Raw genomic sequence first — 25552 nt, 5'->3', positions numbered from 1 at the left:
GCGACACGGCGAGGAAGCCCGGGGCTGGCGCTCCACGGGCACCAGGTCAGCTCTCAGAAAGAAAAGATGAAATCGCAGAGACACCTTCCGGCTGAAGGACTCAGCTCTGCCACTCATACTAGAGCCACCAGACCCAACCTGACACCCAGTCAAGCAGCAGCAGGACCAGGAGAGGAGGCCACTACAGGACCCCGCACGCGGCTCCCTCCCTGCGCCTGGCACGGCCCCTCCCTGTGCTTTAGCACCTTCCACTGGGCAGAATTCAACCCTTCTCTCTCGAGGGGAAGACTCACACAATCATGTCGGCAGCGCTTTTATTACTCAGAATTTAAGCAACACTTTTATACATATACGTACATATATATAAATCCTTTTTAAAACAACCACGTTTGCTAGAAAAGTGTCTTTTTTTCCTTTGCACCACTGATACCCAGAGTCCTTTACAGTAAATATAGTATTTATGCAGGCACCAGGCAAAAGCTTAAGAACCTTTGAGTTTCCTACTTGTAACTCCCCAAACAAATCCCACCCCTGTGACACCAGTTATTAACATTAAAAACCCTAGGAAAACACACATTCATTTCACTTTCACTGAGTCCTTTTCCTGTTTTGTGACCGAAGATGCCGGCTTGGTCATGAATTCAGAAGTGCTCCCAGAGTCCTCGATGACGATTCATAGAGAAACCTGAAACGTGAAGAAAGATGATTAAAACAGAAATCAGTCACCAAACACCCAGATGCCCATTTTCACAAAATGACCGTAGGCCTGCTGTGTAGCTGAACACACACTCGGAATGCTGACGTCATCAGTAACCCCCCACCGCTGGGCGAGGGCGCTTGCACCGGCCAGTCGTCCCGCCCCCGTGGCCAGCAGCGCTTCGCGGAGGCCCCAGCGCGCTCCCCACAGAGGCAGAACGGCAGGCCAGGTCTCCTACGGGTGCGACCGTATTTGCTCTGAAGGACTCTCATTTGTCAGCGTCTGAACCAGGACTCGGACACAGGTCAGACTCACAAACATGACAAGTACGTTTCACAATCCTGGGCTTCATTTCTCTCCACAAAAACCCAAGATAAATGAAAACTATTTACCCCAAGACACACTGTTACAATGACACTTACTTCAGTGACTTGCGGACTCACCTCGCCTCCCTCCGTCCCCCTCAACGCACCTGTCCCAGGACAGCCTTGCTCCTCCCTGCCCCACGGAGCCAGGTTCGGGCTGAGCTGCTCCAGACGTGCCCCCAAAACCCGCGAGGAGCCGTCCCGGGGCCGTCCTCACACACGCATCTACAAGCGCGCTCGCTCCCTGTCCCCACCTGCGCCCCAGCACTGCCCCCGAGGGCTGCGGGCCCCAGACTCCAACACCAGTCTCCATCCCAGCAAGGGCCAGCGAGTGTCGGGCCGCGTCCCGCTCTTCGTGGAGACTCACGCCGCGCGGTCTCTAACAGCCCGTCTCGCATCAGGACAAACGGGCATGGAAGTAAACTCTCTACCACGTTTGCTAGAAAAGTGTCTTTTTTTCCTTTGCACCACTGATACCCATTAAAAGAGACGACAAGATGACAGGAACAAAGCGAAGTTCTTCCCAATACATTCTATTCTACTCGGCGTCCCCAAACCACGTCTGCCCATGGCCGGCCTCGAGGGAGCCCTGGCGTGCTCCGCAGGCTCTCTTCCGCACTTCCCTTCCACGCGCGCTCCCAGACCCGGCGCGCAGCTCGGCCGGACTCGCCACGTTTCAGGGGCTCAGTTTCCACATGTGACAAAGTGGCCACTGCAGGGCCAGGACAGAGCCAGGAAGATCTGGAGATTTTTTTCTTTACCCCTGGAATTCCATAATTTTATCCACAAACTTACTTAGGTGTGATTTCTTTGCAATTAATTCCATTCAGAATTTAGTGAAAGAAACAAAAGAAAGAATCTTTAGAATTCCGTATTTCTGGGGCGCCTGGGTGGCTCAGTGGGTTAAGCCGCTGCCTTCGGCTCAGGTCATGATCTCAGGGCCCTGGGATCGAGCCCCACATCGGGCTCTCTGCTCAGCAGGGAGCCTGCTTCCTCCTCTCTCTCCGCCTGCCTCTCTGCCTACTTGTGATCTCTCTCTGTCAAATAAATATAAAACCTTAAAAAAAAAAAAAAAAAAAAAAAGAATTGTGCATTTCTTCAGTTCTGAGAAGTTTTCTCCTCTTATGTGTCAGGCGACTGCTTCTCCTGGGCCCATTTCCCATCTGTCCATACCCGGCGAGCCCTCGTGAGATAGGCTCTGAGGTCCTCCCCCAACATGACCTCTCAGACCACCTGGAACCTGACTCTCAAGACTGACATCTCTTCAGTGCATCACGGACATTTTACTTTAGAGTTTCTCATTCTACATCACCTTTTTGGGGCATAACTGATTTTTCTTTGAAGAGACTTATTACTGATTATCTGACTGGCCCACCACTGTTACTCGAGCAACAGCTGTTCTGCTCTAACTGCCGGGCTCCCGACGTGTATGGCTCTTGTGTCTGTGCCCAACAGGCTCTTCAGACAGAGGTGGGACGGTGAGTGGCGGAAGGCACAGGCCTGTCGGGGCCACCATCACAGCAGCGAGCCGGAAGAGATGGTCCAGGCCGCAGCCCGATGACCTCCCTGGGCCAGGGTTCTTGAGTGTGGCTTGGTTTGAACCAAGTGAGGCGCTCACCCACCGGAGCTCTCAAAGCCTGTAAATCATGGTCAGAAGCTGAGTCTTCATCCCGTCCACCATCAGGGCCCAAGCCTCCAGCAGGCTGTGTCCACGTGCTGAAGACCGTGCGACGTGCCCACAGCCACGGGAGGGGCAGACAAAATCAATTTTCCGGGGAAAACATTAATAAGATAAACAATCCCTGTTTTTATTTACATCTAGTTTTAATTCATCTACACCAAGGTCCACTGGCATTGATGATGATAGAAGCAAGCTTCCAAATGAGCTATAAAAATCATCCAGTCCCAAAATCATTTTAAAAAGATGACTAAAATTTCATGCAGCAGAATAAAATGGTATTATTCGTCCATGCTTGATAACCAAAGAGAGGTGATTCTGTCAGGGAGAAGTCCTTTCCTTCAAGGTCTAAAAGCAAGGTTAGTGCTAGGGGCATCAAAGTTGTATACACGTAGGCATAATTAGTATCGGCAAGTACCCTGCTTATGATTAGAATCCACTTACTCAGTGGGAACAATTCATGATATAACCTCAACCATAAGAAATATTTATACTGCTAAAATTTCTCGTTATGAATTTATTGCTATTTTCATACTATTTATAAAAGTAACAAATATAACATACTTGGCATTTCAATGCACTAGGGTGCCGGCAAATGTATGCCGTTCCTCCTGGGAAAACAGCTTCGATCTACAGTACCAGGGAGACGAGGAGAAGAGCAGTGAGAAGCATTCTTATTTCGCACCCAACAGACCAGCTAGCAGAATACTAACACTGCTGGACAGAAAAGTAGTGTATTCGCTAAGAAAACATTCGCTTCTGAATTAATGCCCCACTGCCCAAATGTCAACTGGATTAAAAGGTTCCCAGAGGCTTAAAGATATTAACTTGCTTTAATGCCTCTACCCCAACGTCAAATCGGTATTATTTTCTAATTTAGTCTTAAATCTCATCTACTTTCCATTAGGCTGATTTTGTTTTAGACGCCGGTTTTCTACAATGTGTTTCTTGCACATTTAGGGAGCGTGAGTTTCATGATCCAGTCCTAGGTCCTAAGATGTTTCCTCCTTAAATGAAAGAACTCTGTGCCGTCCGTGTATCAGCTATTAATAGCACACGGAGCCCGAAACGGGGCTTGATCCCAAAACCCTGAGACTGTGACCTGAGCCAAAATCAAGAGTCGAACGCTTAACCTACGTCTCCACCCAGGGGCCCCTGGTTTTGAACTCCTAAGGCCTTTTTTTCCCTCTCAATATAACTAACACAATTCAAGTACTCACCTTAAAACTCTGTGCAAATGGGAATAAAAGAAATTTCTAAGAAGGAGCCAACGTCCCTGTTCCCTTACAACTTCACATTAGTACATGCGTGCCATTCTATGCCTCCAAAACTTATCCTTGCAAATGTTATCTCTGAGAACAAAGAAATCCCGTTAAAACGCTTGAACTTCTGGGGCACCTGGCTGGCTCCGTCCGACTCCTGACGGCAGCTCGGGTCATGGTCTCAGGGTCACGGGATCAAGCCCCACCTTGGGCTCCCGGCTGGGCATGGAGTCTGCTCAGGATTTTCCATCTGCCTCTGCCCCTCCCCCAGCTCACCCTCTCTAAGCAAACAAACAAATAAATAAACAAAATATTTTTTAAAATGCCTGGACCCGTGAGGTTGTCACATCTTGTGAAATGACATATTATTTGCACAGGCGGCCACTCTGATGTGCCTGGTGGAAGTGCGCACACCGCCGTGCGCCTTCTGAACTGCAAGCGCCATTTCCTCCGACTCAGACGGTCACCGCTCTCTCCCCCACAAGCACCTAGACGGGAACGAGCTCATACAGCGCAAGAGTCGGCCGGGTTGCTCCGTCACACGCACAGCTGCAAAACCAGCTTCATTAAAGTCGCCTGGTAAACGCTCCACCGTTCCTAGGCTGAAGTGTGTAACCGAGTGCACTCCCTTTGCTCACAGCCGCGGTCACACAAACCCCTACCTACTCCAGCACCCGAGTCGATGCCCTGGTCCGTGGGGGCTCTCCCCTCCCGGTTCTGACCACTGCAGAGACCTCAGACTTTGTGGGGCAGGTTCCCACCAGCCCAGCCTTCTCCGGGAGCCGCCGACAGTAAAAGCAGCGCCTCAGGCCACAGTCCCCACCCAGCCGGGGCGGCTGTCCGGCCGGCAGCTCCCTGACCAGAAGAGCACGCGGAAGCTCACAGGATTGGTGGGGGGGCTCCAGCAGCTCCCCCCGCACCTCCCCTGCCCCCCGCACACTGGATAGCCAGCAATGCTGTCGGAAGGCCTCAGGACTGCTCTGTCCCCAGAGCGGTCTCAGCCCTGGGGCGCGCATTCTCCCGAGGGGCAGGGCTGTTCCCCGCATCTGCCTGGAGGCTCTCCTGGAGTCCGCTGTAACCCTCACAGGCCGACACTCGTTACCCCAGTGCCCGGACGAGAGCTTTCTGACACTGTGATGTTCCTGTCCTGGTTCCTGCGTGGTTTCTGCCTCCTAACCGGAAGGCCACGCACACCCAGGAAACACCTGCTGAAGGAGGTCAGAACAGTTGTCTTAATATCGACACGTGGACTTACAAGAGACAAAGAGAGACCCTTTGTACAAATAAAAGGGTCAACTCACCCAGAAGATACAGGAACCCTAAATTCAGACGCACCTGATACCAAGGCCACAAAAGATGCAGCCAGACCCACTCATCAGAAGCGCGCGCACCCAGCGGGCAGAGGAACATTAAGAACACAGCTGGACCCAACAGCACCGTCCACGGGCTGCCCGCGATTGCTAACAGTGCACGAGATGTCTACCATGAGCGGCTGGGTTTCTTCCAGGTTTCTTCCTGGGTTTGACACTCAAAACCAGTGTAACCCATCACACCAACAGGCTGGACGAGAAACAGCGTATGATCACATCAGTAGATGAGGGAAAGTCTTCGACTGAATCCAACATCCATTCATGATAAAAAGTCTCGGCAAACGAGGAATAGAAGGGGACTCCTTCAACTTGCCCACGACCCTCCACAAGATACAGGCAGCTCACGTTAATGGTGAGAAACTAGAATTTTCCCACTAAGATCAGGAGTAAGGCAAGGATGTCAGCACAGCACTGCAAGTCCCAGCTAAAGCAGTGAGAAAAGGGAAAAAAAGGTAAACAGGACGAAAGAGAACAGTTTTTGTTCATAAATTAGCAACTTGGGGTTTTCAGGGCCTTTTTGCAAAGGAGAAAGTAGCTAAGGAAAGCAGCGACTTTCCCAGGCGCACACGAAACTGCCACTAGTTCCGAGCTCTGCAACACTCGGCCTTACGAAGTTCACAAAACAGCAAGAGAAACAGGTTTTGCTCTTGACCTGAGAATCAAACAGCGGACAGTCTGCAGGAAGCGGCACGGCGTGTGACACGCAAAACCTAACCACAAAGGCGCTCGGTTGGAGCCCAGCAAATGCCCTCCTCAGAGCAGTCCCAGTGGGGGCGACCGGCCGCCAGGAAGCCAGACACGACCGGTGTTTCTTCCGAGGTTTGGAGGAACCTCTCCCATCCTCCTTGTGGACGCCGGGGACCGGGCAAGTATGTCTTAGAAATTTGAAGCCTCTGATTTCAAAAACAGCAAACCACTCAGAACAACCTGCCTAGTCTTAAAACTATATAAATAAGTTTTTACGCCTTTACTTTTCTGGTGTAGAATTTACCAGATGACAATCTTGTTTTTGTTTCTGAAGACAAATTAGGGAGTAAATTAAACATATGCTCGAGGCGTTTTCCACCAGAGACGTCTCTGTGCTCACCACCAGGCCGCGTGTGGCGGCGGTGGGAACGGGCTCTAACGGGCACCTGCGGGGCAGCGAAGCCCAAGCAGAGCACGGCCAGCGCTTACCTCTCCGTGCTGTCCTCGTCCAGGGTGATCTCCATGAACGTCTTCAGTTTTCTGTGAACGCTGGCCGCGACTTCCTTTACTTTGGAGCTCCTGTGTTTGCCTGCGCGGAGTGAGTGAAGAAGAGGAAAGATTTCACCACGACTGCGGTGCTCAAGCAAGCATACCCTGCTCCCAGCACGGGTTCAGGTTCAGGAAGGCCGAGCCTCCTCACCCTGCCGGTCAACCTACCCACTGACCCGTGCCGCCGTAACCGGACCCTGACCAGGTGGGACAAGATCAAGCAGACGTTTTCGGAAGCACCTCATGAGCCCGAAGGGACGGCTCTGGACACGGTCCCAGCTGAGTCTGTGTCAGAGACCCGCTCCTCAGCTGTCCCTCCGTCACAAGTGACAACGGCCACGTCTCGGCGGCATCGCCACACGGCACAAGCTGAGGTCCCTGCTAAGTGCCAGGAGCTCATCAGCTCCCGACCTCTCACCCTGACCCCTCGTTCTCCACACCTCCGCTCAGGGACAATCCCTTAGACAAGTCTTTGCCGATGTCCGCCCTAACACCAGTCACAAAGTGTTACCCTAAACCTGCAGACACGCCACGCGTCAGGGCGTCCGGGCACACTCTTGGTCTATAATACATCACATCTTAGAAAACAATTTCAACACTTGTGAAACTGAGTTAAAAACATAGAAACTTAACAGTAATATGCAGGGACATGACTGCATTTTATACTGAGGTGAGCATTTTATAGATCTCTCCAACTATTTTTCCAGTACTATTTCAACTGGCTGGAATATTCAAAACACGCAAGTATAAGCTTAAGTAGAAAAGCAGATAATATTAAGTATTAAAACAAAAAACATACCACCATTAGCAAAAATAAATTCAGATTTTTAAGCACAAGTAACACATGACAAATCAATAGAAATTCAGTTCTGAAGCCCAGAGAGGGACACGTAACAGGTCCAGTGGGGGTAGGCGACAGGTGGACAGGACTGGTTTCCGGGCCAGCACAGGGTCCGCAGGGCAGAGGAAGCCCAGCAGATGGCGTGCGCTCAGAGAACGGGACAGCGGCTGTGAGAACTGGGGGAGCCACAGCGTGGAACGGGGTCCCCGAACATCCCGCGACAGTTCTGCATGAGATCACACCCAGCAATGTCCCAGACCGTAGAAGAGAAAGTTTAACCAACCTTTATTAATAACCAAAATAATATGCGTAACAGCTGTGAGACACACAATGCCTTCAATATCATCAGATGTAACACACGCCTTTAGTTCATCTAAAAATGACCTGCAAGAAACAGTAACCAACATCTGGCGTTATTCTACAGAGCATGTCCTGAGACTTTACAGAAAGACTAAGTAACCAAGATCACCCACCGCCGTGAATTCTAGCTTTTGGGTAACGGGAAGCAGATTAAATTCTCACTTTCACTGTAAGCACGTACTAACGTCATACTATCTAACTAATAATCACATACGAACGTCAGTGAGGTATTAGCACCAGACGCCGCTGCTAGAAGGACAGGGACATTCTGGTAATTGAGAACAGCTACTCTGCATACCCACAATGCACACAAAAAAGGTTTCATATCACTGAAAGATAACTCAGGCTGCCAAATATGATGGTTTTAACGCCTTCATCAACTGTGTCTGCTACCGAGGCTCCTCAGGTTATCAGACAACTGAGAAACCTCTCCCTCTCTCCTCTCTCAGTCCTCTTGTGCCACAACAAACCCTGGGCTTCAGCCAAGGACAAGGGACAGCAGCATGCCCCAAAAAACCACACTGGCATTGAACCCAGGCAGGTGTTGGGAGTAGACTTTGTGAAAAGTGTCCTACCACACAGTGACATTTTAAGTGTTTCCCTCTAGCTCGATTTTAGTTATAACCAGGGATGTATTTGACAGAAAGTCAGGATTTCTCTTTGTAGAAGTATAATGCAAAATTTTAAAATAATGCAACTATTTTTAATTGCTAATGAGAGCAAATTCTGTGAAACATTTTTCTCATGGAAAAAAAAAGCACTTTTGAGAAATTTTGAGAGCTGAACACAGCAGAATCTACTGTGAGCTTCCAGACACAAGGAGAAGGTCAGGAGAGTCAAGAGAACACAGTTACCTGGTCACATCTGGAGACTTCATTATTATTCCTACTAAACACCTTGAAAACGGTGGGAGGTCTGCAAGAACCTCGGGGGGAGTGAGCTCTTCTGTATTAGACACCTAAAAAGAAGTTCCAAATCAGTATTTTCTAAGTGGAGACTGAGATAGGGCTAATAACTTGTTTTATACTACTGCGGGTTTTCAACCACAAACTCAAAAGAATAGTTCCTATTAGCTGCTGAAATGTCTACGATTATGATTATTATTGAAGACAGAGGTAAAAAGATACACACACTCAACAAACCTTTGTCAGATCGCCTTTACCACGGTAGCACTTTCTGAAAACAGCGTGTTTTTATGCCCATCCAGCCAGTTGTTCCTGGTCATCTAGGACTGGGCTTTCTCGATCTCAGTAGGACCAACGTCCGGGACGGAGTAACTCCTTGCCGTGGGCCATCCTCGGCACTGCGGGGTGGCTAGCAGCACCCTTGGCCTCCACCCAGCGGATCCCAGGAGCGCCCCCTCCCCAGCACTGCCAGCGTCCTCTGGAGAGCCACCCACAGTGCAGTAACATCGGTCTGCACTCACGTAAGGGGCTCTGCCTGGATTTACGCCCTCATCACTGACCTTGCAGTGCTACAGTCAGCCATTCGAGGCAAGTAAGTCCACAGGCAAATGGCTCCTTGGAAAGTCTAAATCCAGAACCCTGCTCTGGAAGGGGCGGGGCCCGGGGGGCGGGGCAGGTTATCACTTTCTGTCCTGATCTCTGGCCCATCTCCTCCCCGCCCCATCCCACCTTCATACACCCCACACTGCCTCGCCTACTTCTCGGCCGCCAGGGGACTCGACTCAGGTGTAACCGCACAGTACTTCCAGATGGCCTTTCCACATGCCCTCTGGAGGATGCATAACACTGAGGTGGATGTTCAAGTCCAGTCATCATTACGTCTGAAATAGCGCTGTTTCTCATGAAAGTGCTTTACCTCTTGAATGTTGTGAATGCATTTCTGCTACAGACAAATGATTATGGACTGGTTAAAATAAAAATGTATCTTGGGGCACCTGGGCGGCTCAGTCAGTTAAGGGTCTGACTCTTGGCTCCGGCTCGGGTGCTGACCTCACGGTCGTCAATGCAGCCCCACGTCAGCTCTGAGCTCAGGAGGAGACGGCTTCAGATTCTCTCTCTCCCTCCCCCCTGCTTATTCTCTCTCTCTCAAATGAATAAAAAATCTTTTAAAAAATGCATCTTGAGATTTTCAGCATATGTAGCAATGAAGATACAGAGCAGCACGGAGTAGGGGAATGCGAATCAGAAGAGTGTTGTTTGAAGGCTCTTCGGATGCACAGGCACATGGTGATTTCTTAGGGAGACTGATGAGCTAAATACACACACTAAAGTCTCCAGAGAAACCCCTAAATGATCACACAGGGGACAATATGAAGTCAATGGAGAAGATAAAATGCAACAGTACAAACACCTTATTCGTCCAGAAATGGCAGGAGAAGAAAAATAGGGGGACTATTAGAAAACAAACATCAAAATGGTCAAATTAAACCCAAACATATCAATGATTTCATTAAAATCCAATAGGTTAAATACCCCGGGTAAAAGGCAGAGACTCTAAGACTAGACTCTCCCCCACCAAAAAAGGCCTGCCCACGTGGTGATTATAAAAAACACTATGAACACCTAGAAAAACATGTTGAAAGTAAAAGCCATCTCTTGGACGATCGAACAGCCAATGCTGCAGAAAGACACAGCAGTCCTGAGTGCACGACCTAACAACAGAAGTCGCACACATGCAAACCAACGGAGAAACACAAGCCCACCATGGCGCTCAGCTCTCATTAATGGAATAAGCAGACAAATCAGTAAGGAGACAGAAGAGAGGTCAGCAAACGTGTTGTATAAAGTAGTAAAATATATCAACTCTGTGGGCAAAACAGCCTCTGTGAGGTCGACTCAACTCTGCAGCCGCAGAGAGCATTTGAACGATCAGTGTGCCTATGCCCAACAGAAGTTCCTTCACAAAAACAGACCGTGAGTCTGGTTTGCCACACAGGCCGCTAACTGATCTAGTTATAGTTGTTAGCTACAAAGCTCACTGGAGTAAATTCTAGGTCTTATTCTATGTACAATCTAGTTGCTAGTTTCCTAACCCAAGCTTAACCTTTAAGGAGGGCCTTAAATTCTGTTAGTGTTTTAGGAGTTTAGTTGGCTGTGTCTGTACTGCTGGTCTTACAGTACCGAATCTATATGACACAATGCCACTGACTGTCAGACTCCACATTTTCGTCCCAAGAGAACCAATCAGCACCTTTCTATCCTCTGAGTCACAGCTCCTGACCGTATCCTCCCTCCGTGTCTCAAGGACCTCACTGCAGAAATAGCTTTCTGTTCAGACCTGAATCACCACCCTGGTTATGTCCATCCTTACCCAGGAAGGTGAACTGTAAAAACTGTGCACTGGGGCACCTGGGTGGCTCAGTGGGTTAAAGCCTCTGCCTTCAGTTCAGGTTATGATCTCAGGGTCCTGGGATCGAGCCCCGCATCAGGCTCTCTGCTCAGCGGGAAGACTGCTCCCCTGCCCACCTGCCTCTCTGCCTACTTGTGATCTCTGTCAAATAAATAAATTAAAACATTAAAAAAAAAATTATGCATGTCCTTTACAGAGTAGGAGTGAATACGCTGTTTAAACTGTATCCGAAGGTCAAATTCCTTATGCTTAGACCCACAAGAGAAACATGAGGCCTGCGGCTCCAGCAAGGCCGTCAGACGCCAATAGCCCCAGGTGCACAGCCTGCCGCACCTGCACCCTGTTTCCCACTGAGCACAGCTGCTTTCGCCTCATCAGAAGAGGAAAAATATCAACTCATGCAGATATCTACGATGCAAGAAGGAAAAAAAAGTTCACGATGGAAGGACTTGCTGGGCCTTAATCAAAACGACAACACCCGTAACGAAATCTGCCAGTGGTCAGGACTCAAGTCACAGCCACCTACAACTCTGAGGGGCAGTGGCTGGAGAAGCAGATACCTACTAAACTGAGTCCTTAAAAAAATACTTGGGAAAACATGACAACGAAATACTAGTGGAGAAGAGCGAGTTGGACAGTCAAAAGCAGACACAGTGGTTTTGGGAGGGCCATACTTCACCTTCCGTAGCTGGTGGCCAATCTCCACCACAGACGCAGCGATGACCGTGGAGAGCACGCCGCGGTGCACGGGCGTGTCCAGGTGCCAAGACTGAACCGTCATTAGCAGTTCGTGGAGAGAACTCTGGATGGAATACAGAAGCTACAAGAAAACACAGTCATTTTTTAGTGGATATAAAAAGTCACGTTACGGGAGAAGTATTCCTACTGTCCTCCCCAGGATATCAGGAATCCCAGTCTTATCTGCGCCCAATCCTTCCCTTCCCACTGCTGACTCCAGTCTCTCAGGCACCACAGCTACAAAAGGACAGACAGGACCGAAGTCCACTGGAACTACTTTCACGACAGTCTCGATACTATAAATATAGAAAAGACAAAGAAATACCACTGAGAGTAAAAGACCAAGAGGCTGTGAGTTTTGAAAGAATTCACACAGGGGCGCCTGGGTGGCTCAGTGGGTTAAAGTCTCTGCCTTCAGCTCAGGTCATGATCTCAGGGTCCTGGGATCCAGCCCCGAGTTTGGCTCTCTGCTCAGCAGGGAGCCTGCTTCCTCCCTCTCTCTCTGGCTGCTTCTCTGCCTACTTGTGATCTGTCTGTCAAATAAATAAATAAAATCTTTAAAAAAAAAAAAATGAAAGAAAGAAAGAAGTCACACAGCCAATGTTAAAAGACTTGGTGAGAAAATAGAAGATTCTGGCACAAACTGAATTATACAAACAGATCACACACTGGAACCAACTCATCAAAAGCAGAAACATTTCAGATGAACTCTGAGATGAACGAGTGAGCTAGGGAAAGCACAGCCAACAGCCTTCGATTGCCTTCTATCAACTAAGAACAGGGAAAAAACGAGTCTTCAGTGTTTCATAAACATCTCCCACTTTAGCATTTTTTAAAGCTTTATTTTAAAAAAACAGCTAACTTGCATTTTTTAAACTACTACCTAGAAAAAAAAAGAGCAGCCCCCCTCTGATGACAGTATGATTCTCGGAGCAAAGCCCGTGCGGCCCACGGGTTCTTCGCACACCAACTGGCTACTCCAAGTCCTACTTCACAAGAGCTTTTGCCAACGGGGGAACCACAGCCCCTCCAGCTCTGTGACTCTCACTCCCAGCCGGGAGGGGGAGGGGGGGGCGAGACGCTGACATGTGCCAAGAGGGTAGCCTTGGGTGGAAATTATTACTTCCCCTTATCATCTAGAAATAATCAGAACCCACACTCTCAGAAGTGTGCTCCCGGTGGAAAGTCCGACACAACAACTGGGCACCACCGTCAGATACGAGCTCCCGGTCCTGGCGGGCGGAAGGCTCCGCTGCAGCCGGCTGACCCGGGCTGCTTAGAACCCGCTCCAAGGCTAAGTGTGAAGGGTGGGCTCTCGGCCCCCCCGCCCCAGCTGCAGACAGCACCACCTCTCTGCCCGCCCATGCTCTGAGGGTCAGCGAGCAGGACGTGAAGGACGGCACCTAACTGTCCCCCACACGGAAGTACACCCCACCCAAGGGCACAAGCGAGCACAAGCGAGCACAAGCTGAGCCTGCTTGTGTGTGATGGGATGTGGCTGTGAGGTGATGCCGCCCCCAAGCGCCCCTGTCTGCGGCCCACACAGCCCGTCCCGGAAAGGTGCGAGTACCCGCAGGCCTTCTTCTGGCTGTTTCCTGAAGCTCCGGGCCATACATTCCAGCAGTTTCTGAAATACTTTCTGGACCATATCAAACAGCGTTGCAACCTCTTCGTCTGAGTCTGGTCTCTGCATCAAGGAACTCCCCGTTATCTCTTTCAGAATGCCCAAAAGTAATGACACGTAAAAGAAGCCCTTCACTAGAAAGAATATTAGAAAAAAGTTATCCAACCACAAAATTTAGCTGAAATTATTACATTTTTCACACAACACATGTATATTATGGTAACTGGAAAGAAATTGTTACTGGCAAGCCAATTCCAGGTTGATGAGATTAACCTAAATTTTAACACATGTAAGTTTTAAAATAAATAAGATTTAAAAACTTGCTCCTTTTAAATGTAACACAAGGAGCTTCAACAGTAACAGTGTATTTAACTTGGTCACTGAGAACTGGGCTCGCTACACACACCATGAATATGCCGATCAGAGAACATGTATCATTTTCTCATGTGATGGCAACATTAGCACCAGCTCTACTGTCACAAGTCCGAGAAGGATGGCCCCAAAGCTTTCGAAATGTGATTTACAAATGTCACAGGCCAACTCTGCTCAATTTCCAACATTTTATAGTTTGCCACCGTCTTTCTCTTCTGATTCACTCCCTTTACAGGGTTGCATCAATTTGGTGAAGTGCTGGGGCGCTTGAGGGGCTCGGATGGTTAAGCATCTGCCTTCAGCTCAGGTCATGATTTCCAGGTCCTGAGATCCAGCCTCACGTTGGGCTCCTGGCTCTGCAAGGAGTCTGCTTCTCCCTCTGCCTGCCTCTCCCCCTGCTCATGCTCTGTGTATCTTTCTGTCTCAAATGAATAAAATCTTTTAAAAAACAATAATAATAATTTGGTAAAGCATTTTCTACATGTGAGCAGCTTCCCGCTGAGCAGAGAGCCCGACGCAGGACTCGATCCCAGGACCCCAAGATCATGACCTGAGCCGAAGGCAGGGCTTAACCCACTGAGCCACCCAGGCGCCCTGATTGCGTTTATGATTAGAAAGCTTTATTAGCACTCTTTCAAGTAGAGCAGAAAGCCCTGTGAACAAAAGACTCTGGGTATATCTTGCTAACTTGCTAAGTACAATCCTATTTGTGACAGGATTACAAAATATGGCCACAGTTGATTCTCCCCTGTGAGCCTCTAATTGTTGGAATATATAAATGCAAAGATCATTTCAGTTTTGTTCAGGTAAAGTCAGCAGCTTAAGGCCTTATTTTTGGAGAACAGATACCTCCGTGTCATGAAACTAGGGACATCAGAGATCTAAAATTCCAGTTAACTCCTTGGAAAAGTAAATTTCATACTCACTGTAGAGTCGGTTCTTAGGAGAAAAAATTCCTAAATGATAAATGAAGTTTTAAAAATGCAAGTCATTTTTCCTTGTTTCAATCATTAAACTTAAGTTAAAAATGTTTTCACTCCAGAAAGTAAAAGTGATAAACGATTTAACAAAGAAAAACCAGATTCTGAAATAAATAGTATTTATTCGAGTCAACATTCAGTCGTTACTGTGGGTATTTAAAACAACTCCTACACAACCTAACGGATAGCACAGGTTACTTTCAAGAAGCACACACTGGAAAGGCAGAGCAGGGTGGCTGGCCCTGAGCCCTGAACTCTGACCCCGCGGGCAGACCCGAGTCAGCCTGCGCGACAATATTCAGTGCCACCAGGGACCCACGGCAAACTGAACTAGGGACTCCCTGACTCTATGTCCAAATCTTAACATTGAATCTACAAATGATAAAGTCATTTTCAATGTCTTCCGGCAGATATATAGGCTTAAAGAAATTTAAATACTGAATTTTCAAGTTTCTGATATAGTTCGGGGAAACAACCAGATGTAGCGTCAGGACACACAGCAGGAGCAGTTCAGAAACAGTTCTGCACCCAGTGGGTGGTGGGCAAGGGGGAGGGGTCCCGGGCCAGCAGCCCCTGCCAGGAGAGGCAGCAGGGAAAGCCTGGACCACTGCTCCACTCCTCACGCCGTCACGGCTGTGAGAACCCGGCCCTGGGCCCCGTGGTCAGGCCGCTCCAGGTAATCGCGCAGCCCGGCTCTCCCCCAGACTACCTGGAAGGAGGCTGACCTCGCGCTCACTCACTAAACACACTTAACACAGTACCCAGTACGCAGCACGCACAGGCCCCACGGTTTTAGTTACTGCGGGTTCCACTGTCACCCTGTCCTCGGGGTAAAAGCACCTTCCCAGCAGTCCTGAGGAGAGTTTAAACAACCCTCCTTACACTTCCCATGTGGTGAGCAGACAGGCCCGGGGCTGCCACGGCACGAGTCCACCACATGGCAAAGTCACCTGACAACCAGGCAAACCACTGGGAGAATCCGTGAAAGAAACTGTGGGCTCAGGCGCGTCGGACACCAGAACCACCTCTGAACTGCCCAGCTGCGTCAGCCCCTAAATCCCTCTTTCGGAGTGAGCCAGTTTGTGTTACGTATCTGCCACCTGAATGCAAGAGTCCCAATCAGCAACGTGAGAGAGGGTGAGAAGGACTGGTTTGACCATCCGTTGCTCTAAACGAGTCCTTTAATAGAGGCAGGGTACCTGTTTGCATGATTCGGAGACTCCACTGTAGAAGCTGTATCTGAAACTTATCATCGCCAAGGCCAACCATCACGACATCCTTACAGACTGTCAGGTAGGTCTGCAAGAGACACAGACACGCTGGTGTGACTTACCAAGAAACTGAGAGCCACAAAAGGGGAATAAATCCAGTCTGGTAAAGCTTCTAACATCTGGCTGGACTACTAGTTAGCTCCCACAGCAAGTATTTATAAAGCTGTTTTACAAGGGAATTATCATAAAGCTACATTGGTTCTCATTTTTATTTCCATAAGAAATATGGAAACCCATTTTATGTCACTCCACAAACATTAATGAAAACCTATTACATGCAAGCTGTAGAACTCCGTGAGAATTACGTGGTGTACGTGCTGGGAAAGGACAGACTCTGGATGTTGAACGGATACCACACCGCAGAAGAGCAACACCACGTCCAAAGTCACAGCTTTGAAACAGAGAATGTGGAAGCACACGCTTGGGGAAGAGAAGGGTTCCATGTTGTAGGGCTTCTGACCTGGATGATCTGCTGATAAACGACCCTGTGAAGCTTGAGATATTCTTCTTCTTGATCTTGGATAAAAGACAGAACTTTGTTTTCTAACCAAAACCCAGTGTCTTCCAAAACGGACAGGTAAACCTTCCCTTCTGAGCAGAACTGTCCAACAAGAAGACGACAAATCAGTAATGGGACCGGCTTTGCCAAGGGGCTCCGCGTCATCGCGCAGCAGGGCCAGACTCACCTGGTGCTGCAGGTGAATGCTGAGCCGGCAGTGCAGGCTGAAGGCCCGCAGGGCCACCGCTTCACTGAAGTTGGGATGTTTCCCACCTGGCAACTGTAAAATGGATTCCAGGTCCGCCTGCAAAGTACAAAAGTCTGTGGTCGTGTTCCAGCTTCTCAGTCACCACCCACGTATGGCCGCCGCACCGTGAGCACAAGCTGTAGCGGCTGCCGCACAGCGACCGCTGGAAGGTCACACTGGGACGGCGGAGGGGCTTTAGTGACACCACAAAACGTCCGAGAAACGTAGTTCTCCCCTGCTCTCCCCCAGAGATGCTCCGTTCTACGCTATTCGTGTAATTTACTATTTTTAGTTTTTAATTTAATTTTAATTTTAATTTTAATTCTAGTTAGCTAACATACAGCATAATATTTGTTCAGGAGCAGATCCTCCCTTCTAAGGGATAAGATAAAAACTCCCCACAGGGGCGCCTGGGGGGCTCAGTGGGTTAAAGCCTCTGCCTTCGGCTCAGGTCATGATCCCAGGGTCCTGGGATCGAGCCCCACATCGGGCTCTCTGCTCAGCGGGGAGCTGCTATCCCCTCTCTCTGCCTGTCTCTCTGCCTACGTGTGATCTCTGTCTCTCAAATAAATAAATAAAATCTTTCAAAAACAAAAACAAAAACGAAAAAACTCCCCACAGTTACTGCTCAAGGAACTATCAGGATTAAGAACGCAAGCATTTGCCCCTGGAGCAAACTGTGACCTGCTCCGAGCCAGGGGGCTAGGAGCACAGACAGTCCCAGGAAAGAGCAAGGCAGGCAGGTCCACCCAATAACAATGCTCTCACACCCAGGCAGGGCCAGAGCCCCAGCCTGCCCACAGCTCCCTAACCCCATACCCTAAAAGGAGTCCCTTTGTGCTGGGAAACGGCTGGGAGCCTGTGTCTGGCTGACACATGGAGAGGAGAAGGTCCCACCAGCATTCGTCGGTGGGGCTATCGTCTGCGCCCCTCCTCGGGAGGTCGGAAGGGGAATGCACCCGCCCATCTTTCCCAGAGCCCACAGGTAGCCCTACGTGGGACAGCAGCACAACCAGTGCCCCATGTTAGTCCAGGGGCAAAATCCCAGCACCTCCTATCCAGGCCTGGCCGCCAGGCGTGGCCCACTTCCTCCCCTGGATAGCCGGCGCCTCCTTCTCCTCCGTCAGACCTTCCCCTCCCCTTCCCGACCTGACCCAGCTGCGAAGCGCTGGCAGCTCTGGCCCTGGCTGACCCACCCCAGCGACGGTCAGAGAGGCGGTCTCTGAGGGCTGGCCCTGGAGATAGCCAGAGAGCCAGGAAAGAAAAAGGAAGTGCCGAATTCACAGGAAACACCCTCCAAAGATTCCTAAAAACGCCTGCCAAGGACTGTGAGGGGAAGCTAGTGTTCCCTTCTCCACGCGAGAGAAGCGTGGGGAGAAGTCATCCTACACACGGGTGGGTGCGCTCTGAGGAGGGCTCCCCACGGGCCCGGAAGCCGCAACCGGCGCCCCTCTCGCCCTGCCAGTGAGTCACCTGCGTGTCCTGTCCTGGTCTGCAAACAGGAAGTGAGTTAGTTGGCTCTAAACTCCTTTCCAGCGGGAAAAACTTTATACTCCAAGTATGAAAAACTTAAATCTTACTTTGTCTCTTGCACACGTTACTTACACAGACTCACTTGTGTGGTGTCCGTGTCTGCTCTACAAAGTTACCTTGCACAGTTCGAGCGCTCTCAGAAGGTGGTTGAGCTTCTTCTGGGGAGCAGAGAGCAGGCACTGTCGGTTCTTCGGGTGCGTCAGCAAATACTCTAGGTAAACCAGGGCCAGCTCCGGTTTTACCGGGCGTGTGTCATGGATTTGCACTTTCCGTTTAGATGCTGAGTTACTCTGAAAGAACAGAGCCATAAACTGACGATTGAAACACATGCTCTGGGCGCCCAGGTGGCTCAGTCATTGAGCGTCTGCCTTCGGCTCAGGTCGTGATCCCGGTGTCCCAGGATCGAGCCCTGCATCGGGGGTTGGGGGGGGGTCCCTGCTCAGTAAGGAGCCTGCTTCTCCCTCTGCCCTTCACCCCACTTACCCTCTCTCAGTCTTGCAAATGAATAAATAAAATCTTAAAAAAACAACAACAACATGTTCTCAGGAAAGCATACGATCTCTAACACACATATATCATCATTCAGCAATTTTAAAGAAACATGACAGAAATGCACCTTGCTCTGGGGCTGTTCCTCCGGCAGCCAGTCACAGATGAGTTCCAGAATGTGTCCCACGTGTCCCCAGGAGCAGAGACAGTCCAGCAAAGTACTATAGCGCTTGTCCGCTTCTCCTTCCTCTTGGTTTCTTAATGTGGAAATCACACCACAACTGAAAATGTCAAATACATAAAATGAGATCTATCATTTCAGTAACAGCTTCCCATTCCTCAAAAAGTTGAAAAAAAAATAAGGAAGCTAAACACTGAGGGTACATAAGGCCCTCTTATCGTAGGAACTCTTGGACACTCTCCACCACAGGAACACAGTTCCCTGCAATGACCGCACAGGGTAAGTTCCAACACAAAACAGTAAATCGGCCCGCGGCCTGAGAACACGGAAGTCACGGCAGCCTGACGCGAGTTACTAAGTTACCAAGGACACGCCAGGTCCGTAAACCCCCTGCTTTTCTGTTCTCTGTCATCTCCATTGGACTCTAAAGCAAAGATGCCTCACTTTTTGGAAATAATTTTTGCTTAACCTCAAAACATTAATTTTTTTCATAAATATGAATTAAAAACGAGTCTTTTTTACAGAGATAATAACCAACACTCACAACACCATGCAGTGAAAAATACAACATGAACACAAAAACAAGCTACTTAGGTCATTTAAAATTTTCTAGTAGTTACCTTTAAAAAAGGAAAGAAAAATAGGTACAATTAATTTCAATATTGTGTCTTATCCAACCCATTGTCCCCACAGCGTTGTCTGCAGGCAGAACAGCAGAAAACCACCAGCTCCTCACGCCTCTCCCTCCACACCGGGCTCGCACCTGCTCTGCACCCTCCGAGGGCGCCCTGCACCTCAGCACGTCTCAGCCCAGGAGGCCCCGTGCCAGGCACGCGCAGGCAGCGTGCTTCTGAAGGCCCGTCATGCTGGCCTTAACACCCCAGATTTTAAAGGGACAAATTTTAGCTCACGTGGGCTCTTCCTATATTCCTTAGTTCCTTAGCAACTCCGGCGCCCCCTGGGAACCGCATCCTGCTGCGTCCCCGCCACCACTGCGACCTTAAAGCAGAAGCGTGACAGTCTGCCGAATGTCACGTTAATAAGTGAGCACAACGACGGCAGGGTTCCCACTCACGACCCCTCCGCGAGAGAGAGAGAGAGAGGAGATACCTGAATGTGGGCACAGCAGAGGCTGGCATAAAGGACATGAGCATGAACAAAGGGACTTTGCAGCGGTCATCCTGAAAGCACAAAAAGAGGGGAAAAAAGAGTATTTAAACGCAATGACATTTTGAAAGGCTGTCCACACAACTTCCTAATAACCCATCTTCAGAGCTGCTCAGTGGGAACTAGAGCACTCCTTTCAGTGTTCAATGGGAACCTTGAACCTACTGCTAAGCCTCATGTTTGAGAAGCAGTTTCAAAGTTTTAAATGACATTTTACCACTTTGTGCGATGTATTAATTGATGCAAATATTTATTAAGCCCCTACTGTGTATGAATTGCACAGCTAGATCCTGGGGGTGCACCAGTATGCAGAGTGGACAAGAAATTCTTGGCTTTCAAGGCACTGACTTCTATTTTACAAACAATACTGAGGGGAGCCTGGGGGACTCAGTGGTCCCAGGGTCCTGGAATGGAGTCCCACATCGGGCTCCTTACTGAGCAGGGAGCCTGCTTCTCTCTCTCCCTCTGCCTGCCACTCCCCCTGCTTGTGTGCTCGCTCTCTCTGACAAATAAATAAATTAAATATTTTTTAAAAATTTTTAAAAATACTGATTAAAGGAGAAAAAAGTTAACTCTGTACACTTGGTATCCTAAATAAATGTCAAGAGAATGAAATAGAGAAAACCTTTTCCATAAAATAATAAGAAAATCTTTGGGAAGACAATACAGTTTATAGAAAATGTACAGGCTTAGAAGCCACCAAGCCAAATCTTGGTCCAACCAGACTCCAGTCTTACCAGCTGGGCCAGCAGAGAGCAAGGAGGCAGGACAGAGGTCCGTTTCCTCCTCTGCAAGAGGGGAGGGCACCGTTGGAAGGACCGCGTGAGGCACACGACAGCACCCCATCCACGGTGGCACTGAAGGAGCCAGAGCCACACCACAACACAAACGGTAGACCAGGCTCCACCAAAAACACTTAGTAGAAAATATCCTTGGTTGACTGGAAGAATAAGAGATGGTGTACCCTAAGAGAAAAAATTAACAATTTCCCCCAAACCATACAGGAGACAGAACCAGGGACAACACTGAAATCTGATCTGTACTTTCTCTGCATTCAGTCGGCGTGGGCCCATCCCTCCCCCAACTCCCAACACAAAAATTGTGCTCTTACTGTTTCAAAAGTAGACTGATAATGACCACGAATTCCGCCCTGTCTGGATTACAGACCGTTCATTCATTTACAGAGAAGACCACAATGTTCTCGGAGCCACTGAGTACAGAGCAGCTCCCTTGCCAGAATCGTTTGAAATTAACTGAATTAATTAACTGCCTTCCTTGGGTCCCCGGACACCTGCAGGCCGCGCTGCTCATCTCTCTTCTCACCCAGTATTCCGTGGGCTTCTGTGTTGCTGTCTGAGAATTTTGAGATAACGCTGGCTTCTCAGTCCAGTGCAACTATTTGAGCTTTGCACTGTACTAGCGACTCTGGCAAGTTAGATTATTTACCTCCCTGAACAGGTGCATTTCAGGAACACAGTGAAGCTCAGAGACTTACAGTCATGGAAATGTGGTTCAAACAGCTAAGGGATCAAGGTCATACAAGCGGTTTTGGAAGAGCCCAGAAGTAAAATTCATTGAGAAGGACGGTTCACGAAACCTATGACCAATCTGTACTCAAACCACACTTTCTCTGTAGTTGGGAGTACATTTTCATCTCTAGCTCAGTCTTATTTCTACTTGCTTTGGAAAAATGAACTTCCCTCCAAAGTAAAAAGTCAAGAAACAGGTTTCCGTCACCCAGTTAGAAGCTCCATGCATGGTTCTGCCCGCAGACATACCGCACACCCCTCAGAAACCCACGTGCGTGCGGTGCGCCATCAAATGCCTCAGAGCGTCCACAAAACCCAGCCGCTGTGGTATCGTGTTTGCCCACTCTTCCTTCTCAATTTCCAGCTGATCAAACTAAATTCTCAAATGGTGTCACAGACCACTGAAGACAGGAAAACCGAGCACTTACCCACACATTTCCCTGAGTGCTGGGGATATGAGGGGGGAAGATATGGTCTCCACCCTCTGGAAAGGCTGGAGGCTACCCCCCCTGCCAGGTGAGCACTGGCTTAGCATCCCCCCCTTCCAGAGGACCAAGCAGGTCCTGCTAGGTGAGCGTGTGGGGCACCTCGGCTAATTTTGCACAAAAGCAATCTTACGCGGCGTGCGATGGTGAGCGTCTCACCGTGAAGACTTTCAGGTACTCAGGGAGCACGGAAGCGAACTTGTTAATGGTGTAGACTCTAGCCTCCTTATTATTCTCCATACTTCTGTGAATACTCTTCCAGAGAATCACGACGATCTCTAACAAACCCGCCATGGATGCGACGTCACTCACAGACAGTGTTTTATCCAGAACCTAAGATATGAATAATCTGATTGTGAATCAAGTCATAACAAGTACTGTAACAACTCTAACTTTAAAAGTGCATTTCAGAATTCCAAACCTGCAGCAGAAACGTAAAGCGTATCAAGTCTATTTTCATTTCATGAAAATAATTTGATCTTCTATTTGAAAATCTCTAGTAGAGGTAAATGCCTTTAAAAGCCCACTCCAAAAATCAATGCTAAATGAACCCTATATCCTTTCAATCAACACTTTATATGAATTAAAAACCGTCTAAAAATCAAAATGTATAAACTATTGTCTTTAGGGACACAATACGCAAGTAAAGAGCATATTTCTACTATATCTTCTGAATTGTTGTAAGATGTCGCTTTTTTTAATTAATTATTTTTATTAACATATAATGTATTATTAGTCCCAGGGGCACTGGTCTGTGAATCATCAGGCTTACACACCTCCCAGCACTCACCATAGCACATACCCTCCCCAGTGTCCATAATCCAGCCACCCTGTCCCTCCCCCCACACCTCCCAGCAACTCTCAGTTTGTTTCATGAGATTAAGAGTTCCATGTTCGTCGCCCTGCCGATCCCATCTTGTTTCATTTTTTCCTTCCCTACCCCCACAACCCCGCACTCTGCCTCTCAAATTCCTCATGTCAGGGAGATCGTATGATAATTCTTTCACTGATAGACTTATTTTGCTCAGCGTAATACCCTCTAGCTCCATCCATATCATAGCAAATGGCAAGATTTTAGGGAGTTCTCTTTGATGGCTGTGTAGTATTTATATATATATATATATAAGGAGATGTGGTATGTGTATATATACACGTGTATATACATATACACACCACATCTTCTTTATCCATCCATCTGTTGATGGACATCCTGGTTCTTTCCATAGTTTGGCTACTGTGGACATCGCTGCTAGAAACATTCGGGTGCACATGCCCCTTCTGTTCACTACATGTGTATCTTTAGGGTAAATACCCAGTAGTGTGACTGCTGGGTCATAGGGCAGCTCTATTTTCCACTTTTTGAGGAACCTCCTGCTGTTTTCCAGAGTGGCTGCACCAGCTTGCATTCCCACCAACAGTGCAGGAGGCTCCCCTTTCTCCGCGTCCTCGCCAGGCAAGATGTCACTTCTTGCCATAAACTTTGATGTGAACACACTGGGGGTGAGGAGGGAGGGGTTTACCGAGCTGTGACTGCTACTGAACTCAGCACGAACTCGGCCCGTCACCGCCCCAGGCTGTCTTCCAGCCTCTCCACCCGCAGGCCGGGTGAGGGCTGAGGATGACCGACTCCCACTCAATCACTGGCTTCCTCAGTTTGCTCTACAATAACACATCGTTACATCTTCTGAGCTTCTGGCCGTGAGCAATATTCGCTGCTGCGTTCTGAGGGCTCCAGCGAAGCCACAGACGCGCGCAGGCAAGTCTTCTGCACAGAATACAACCAGCTCACACACATGCTGATAGGAGCCTGCTAGCCGACCCTACGACAGGACAGGACCAAAGACAGGCGGAGCCTGCAAAGAGCCACTACAGACAATTTGCTAAAAATCGACCACGTTAAAATGCAAAAGAAGATTCATTTCGGGCACCGGTACTGTTATGCTATCTACTCAAACACAATGGAAAAAGATAGTTTAAAAGAAAACAAACTTGGGGCTCCCAAATGGCTGTCAGTAAAGCATGTGAGTAGTGATCTCGGGGTTGTGAGTCCAAACCCCACATTGGCTGCAGAGTTTACCTAAATAAATACTTTAAAAAAAAAAAAATAGAAGAAATTTAATGAATACACAGAAAAAGCAAAGGTACTTTAATACATAAAGCTAGATTTTACTTTTCTTTTTAAGATTTTATTTATTTATTTGACAGAGAGAGATCACAAGCAGGCAGAGAGGCAGGCAGAGAGAGAGGGGGAAGCAGGCTCCCCGCTGAGCAGAGAGCCCAATGCAGGGTTCGATCCCAGGACCCTGAGATCATGACCTGAGCCGAAGGCAGAAGTAAGCCAAAGGCTTACCCCACTGAGCCACCCAGGCGCCCCAAAGCTAGATTTTTCATTATGCACTTAATATTCTGAACGAGCTATGGACAAATTTAAAAAGAATTAAAACTACTAAAGGCTTAGAAACTACTGAAAGAACAATATAAGTAACAGATTGATGAAATTCCATTCTGCAATTAATTTTACATTTTCCCATTCCAATGTTTAGCACAGTAGCCTTATCATGAAAGTCTCATGAAAAAGCCACCACTACTTCCTTACAAAAATGTGCTAAGTTTCTAAGCTGGAAGCCAACTTTTTATTTTAGCAGAGAACATCTTTCATGTTTAGTAGTTAGCAATTAGAAAAAGTAAAAGAACAACTTTAAAAATTTTGCTTTTAGCCACGTAAACATTCCTGGCACGAGAATGTCCACATGACAAAGTGTATTTCTTATCTAGCATAAACTATAACGGACCTACATATTTCTAAACTGTTTTGTTTTCAAATGGTACAGAAACTGACCCAAAGTGTTATACGATGCAAGCATTCCCAATAACACCTAAGTTTTTAATAATGGGGTGGAGGGTTCCTTCAAAATTTACAAAATGTAACAGCCTCTCAATGAGTACATCACAAACTACGTCTCTGCTCTTCTGCAAAACTGATCTCACCGTCACTCTGAGCTCACAGTGGTGACCCTGAGAGAAGCGGTGCTCGCTCCCGTGTTTCACTCCCACCGTCTCCCACACCGAGACTGGACACCCCAGAACCATGGAGTGAGGCCGCCATGCCAGCCTCCAGCGGAGGCTTCTGACGATATAGGGCAATGCAGTCACCGTCCTGAAAATCTCTGCCCGTACAATCTGCATACTGAGGGGAAAGCCCTGAAGAGACGAACTTAAATTCCACCCAAAATAAAAGGAGAACCAACTCCAAATGCCCTGGGTGGAAGGCTCTCCAAATCTAGGCTGAGGTCTGTGAGCGGTGGTAACTACT

General features: G+C 48.5%; 1 protein-coding gene across 3 annotated transcripts in view; it reads right to left on the bottom strand.

Annotated features, from left to right (window-relative positions):
• Window positions 1-300: 300 nt before the first annotated feature.
• Window positions 301-25552, bottom strand: part of NCAPG2 (non-SMC condensin II complex subunit G2) — a 57942-nt gene continuing 32690 nt past the window's right edge. For all 3 annotated transcript variants that reach the window (XM_082692905.1, XM_082692907.1, XM_082692906.1), the window contains exons 17-29: window positions 22399-22572; window positions 20169-20239; window positions 19005-19158; window positions 18505-18678; window positions 16796-16912; window positions 16570-16710; window positions 16038-16137; window positions 13433-13620; window positions 11804-11944; window positions 8664-8767; window positions 7733-7833; window positions 6549-6648; window positions 301-685 (exon numbers count right to left, since the gene is read on the bottom strand). In XM_082692905.1, coding sequence (XP_082549031.1) covers window positions 634-685; window positions 6549-6648; window positions 7733-7833; window positions 8664-8767; window positions 11804-11944; window positions 13433-13620; window positions 16038-16137; window positions 16570-16710; window positions 16796-16912; window positions 18505-18678; window positions 19005-19158; window positions 20169-20239; window positions 22399-22572 — 1617 coding nt within the window. In that variant the 3' untranslated portion in view covers window positions 301-633. The remainder of the gene's footprint in view (window positions 686-6548; window positions 6649-7732; window positions 7834-8663; window positions 8768-11803; window positions 11945-13432; window positions 13621-16037; window positions 16138-16569; window positions 16711-16795; window positions 16913-18504; window positions 18679-19004; window positions 19159-20168; window positions 20240-22398; window positions 22573-25552) is intronic.

This window comes from Mustela nivalis (genome assembly GCF_964662115.1).
Source record: "Mustela nivalis genome assembly, chromosome: 12".
Classification (NCBI taxonomy): domain Eukaryota; kingdom Metazoa; phylum Chordata; class Mammalia; order Carnivora; family Mustelidae; genus Mustela; species Mustela nivalis.
This window is presented reverse-complemented; position numbering and strand designations above follow the sequence as displayed.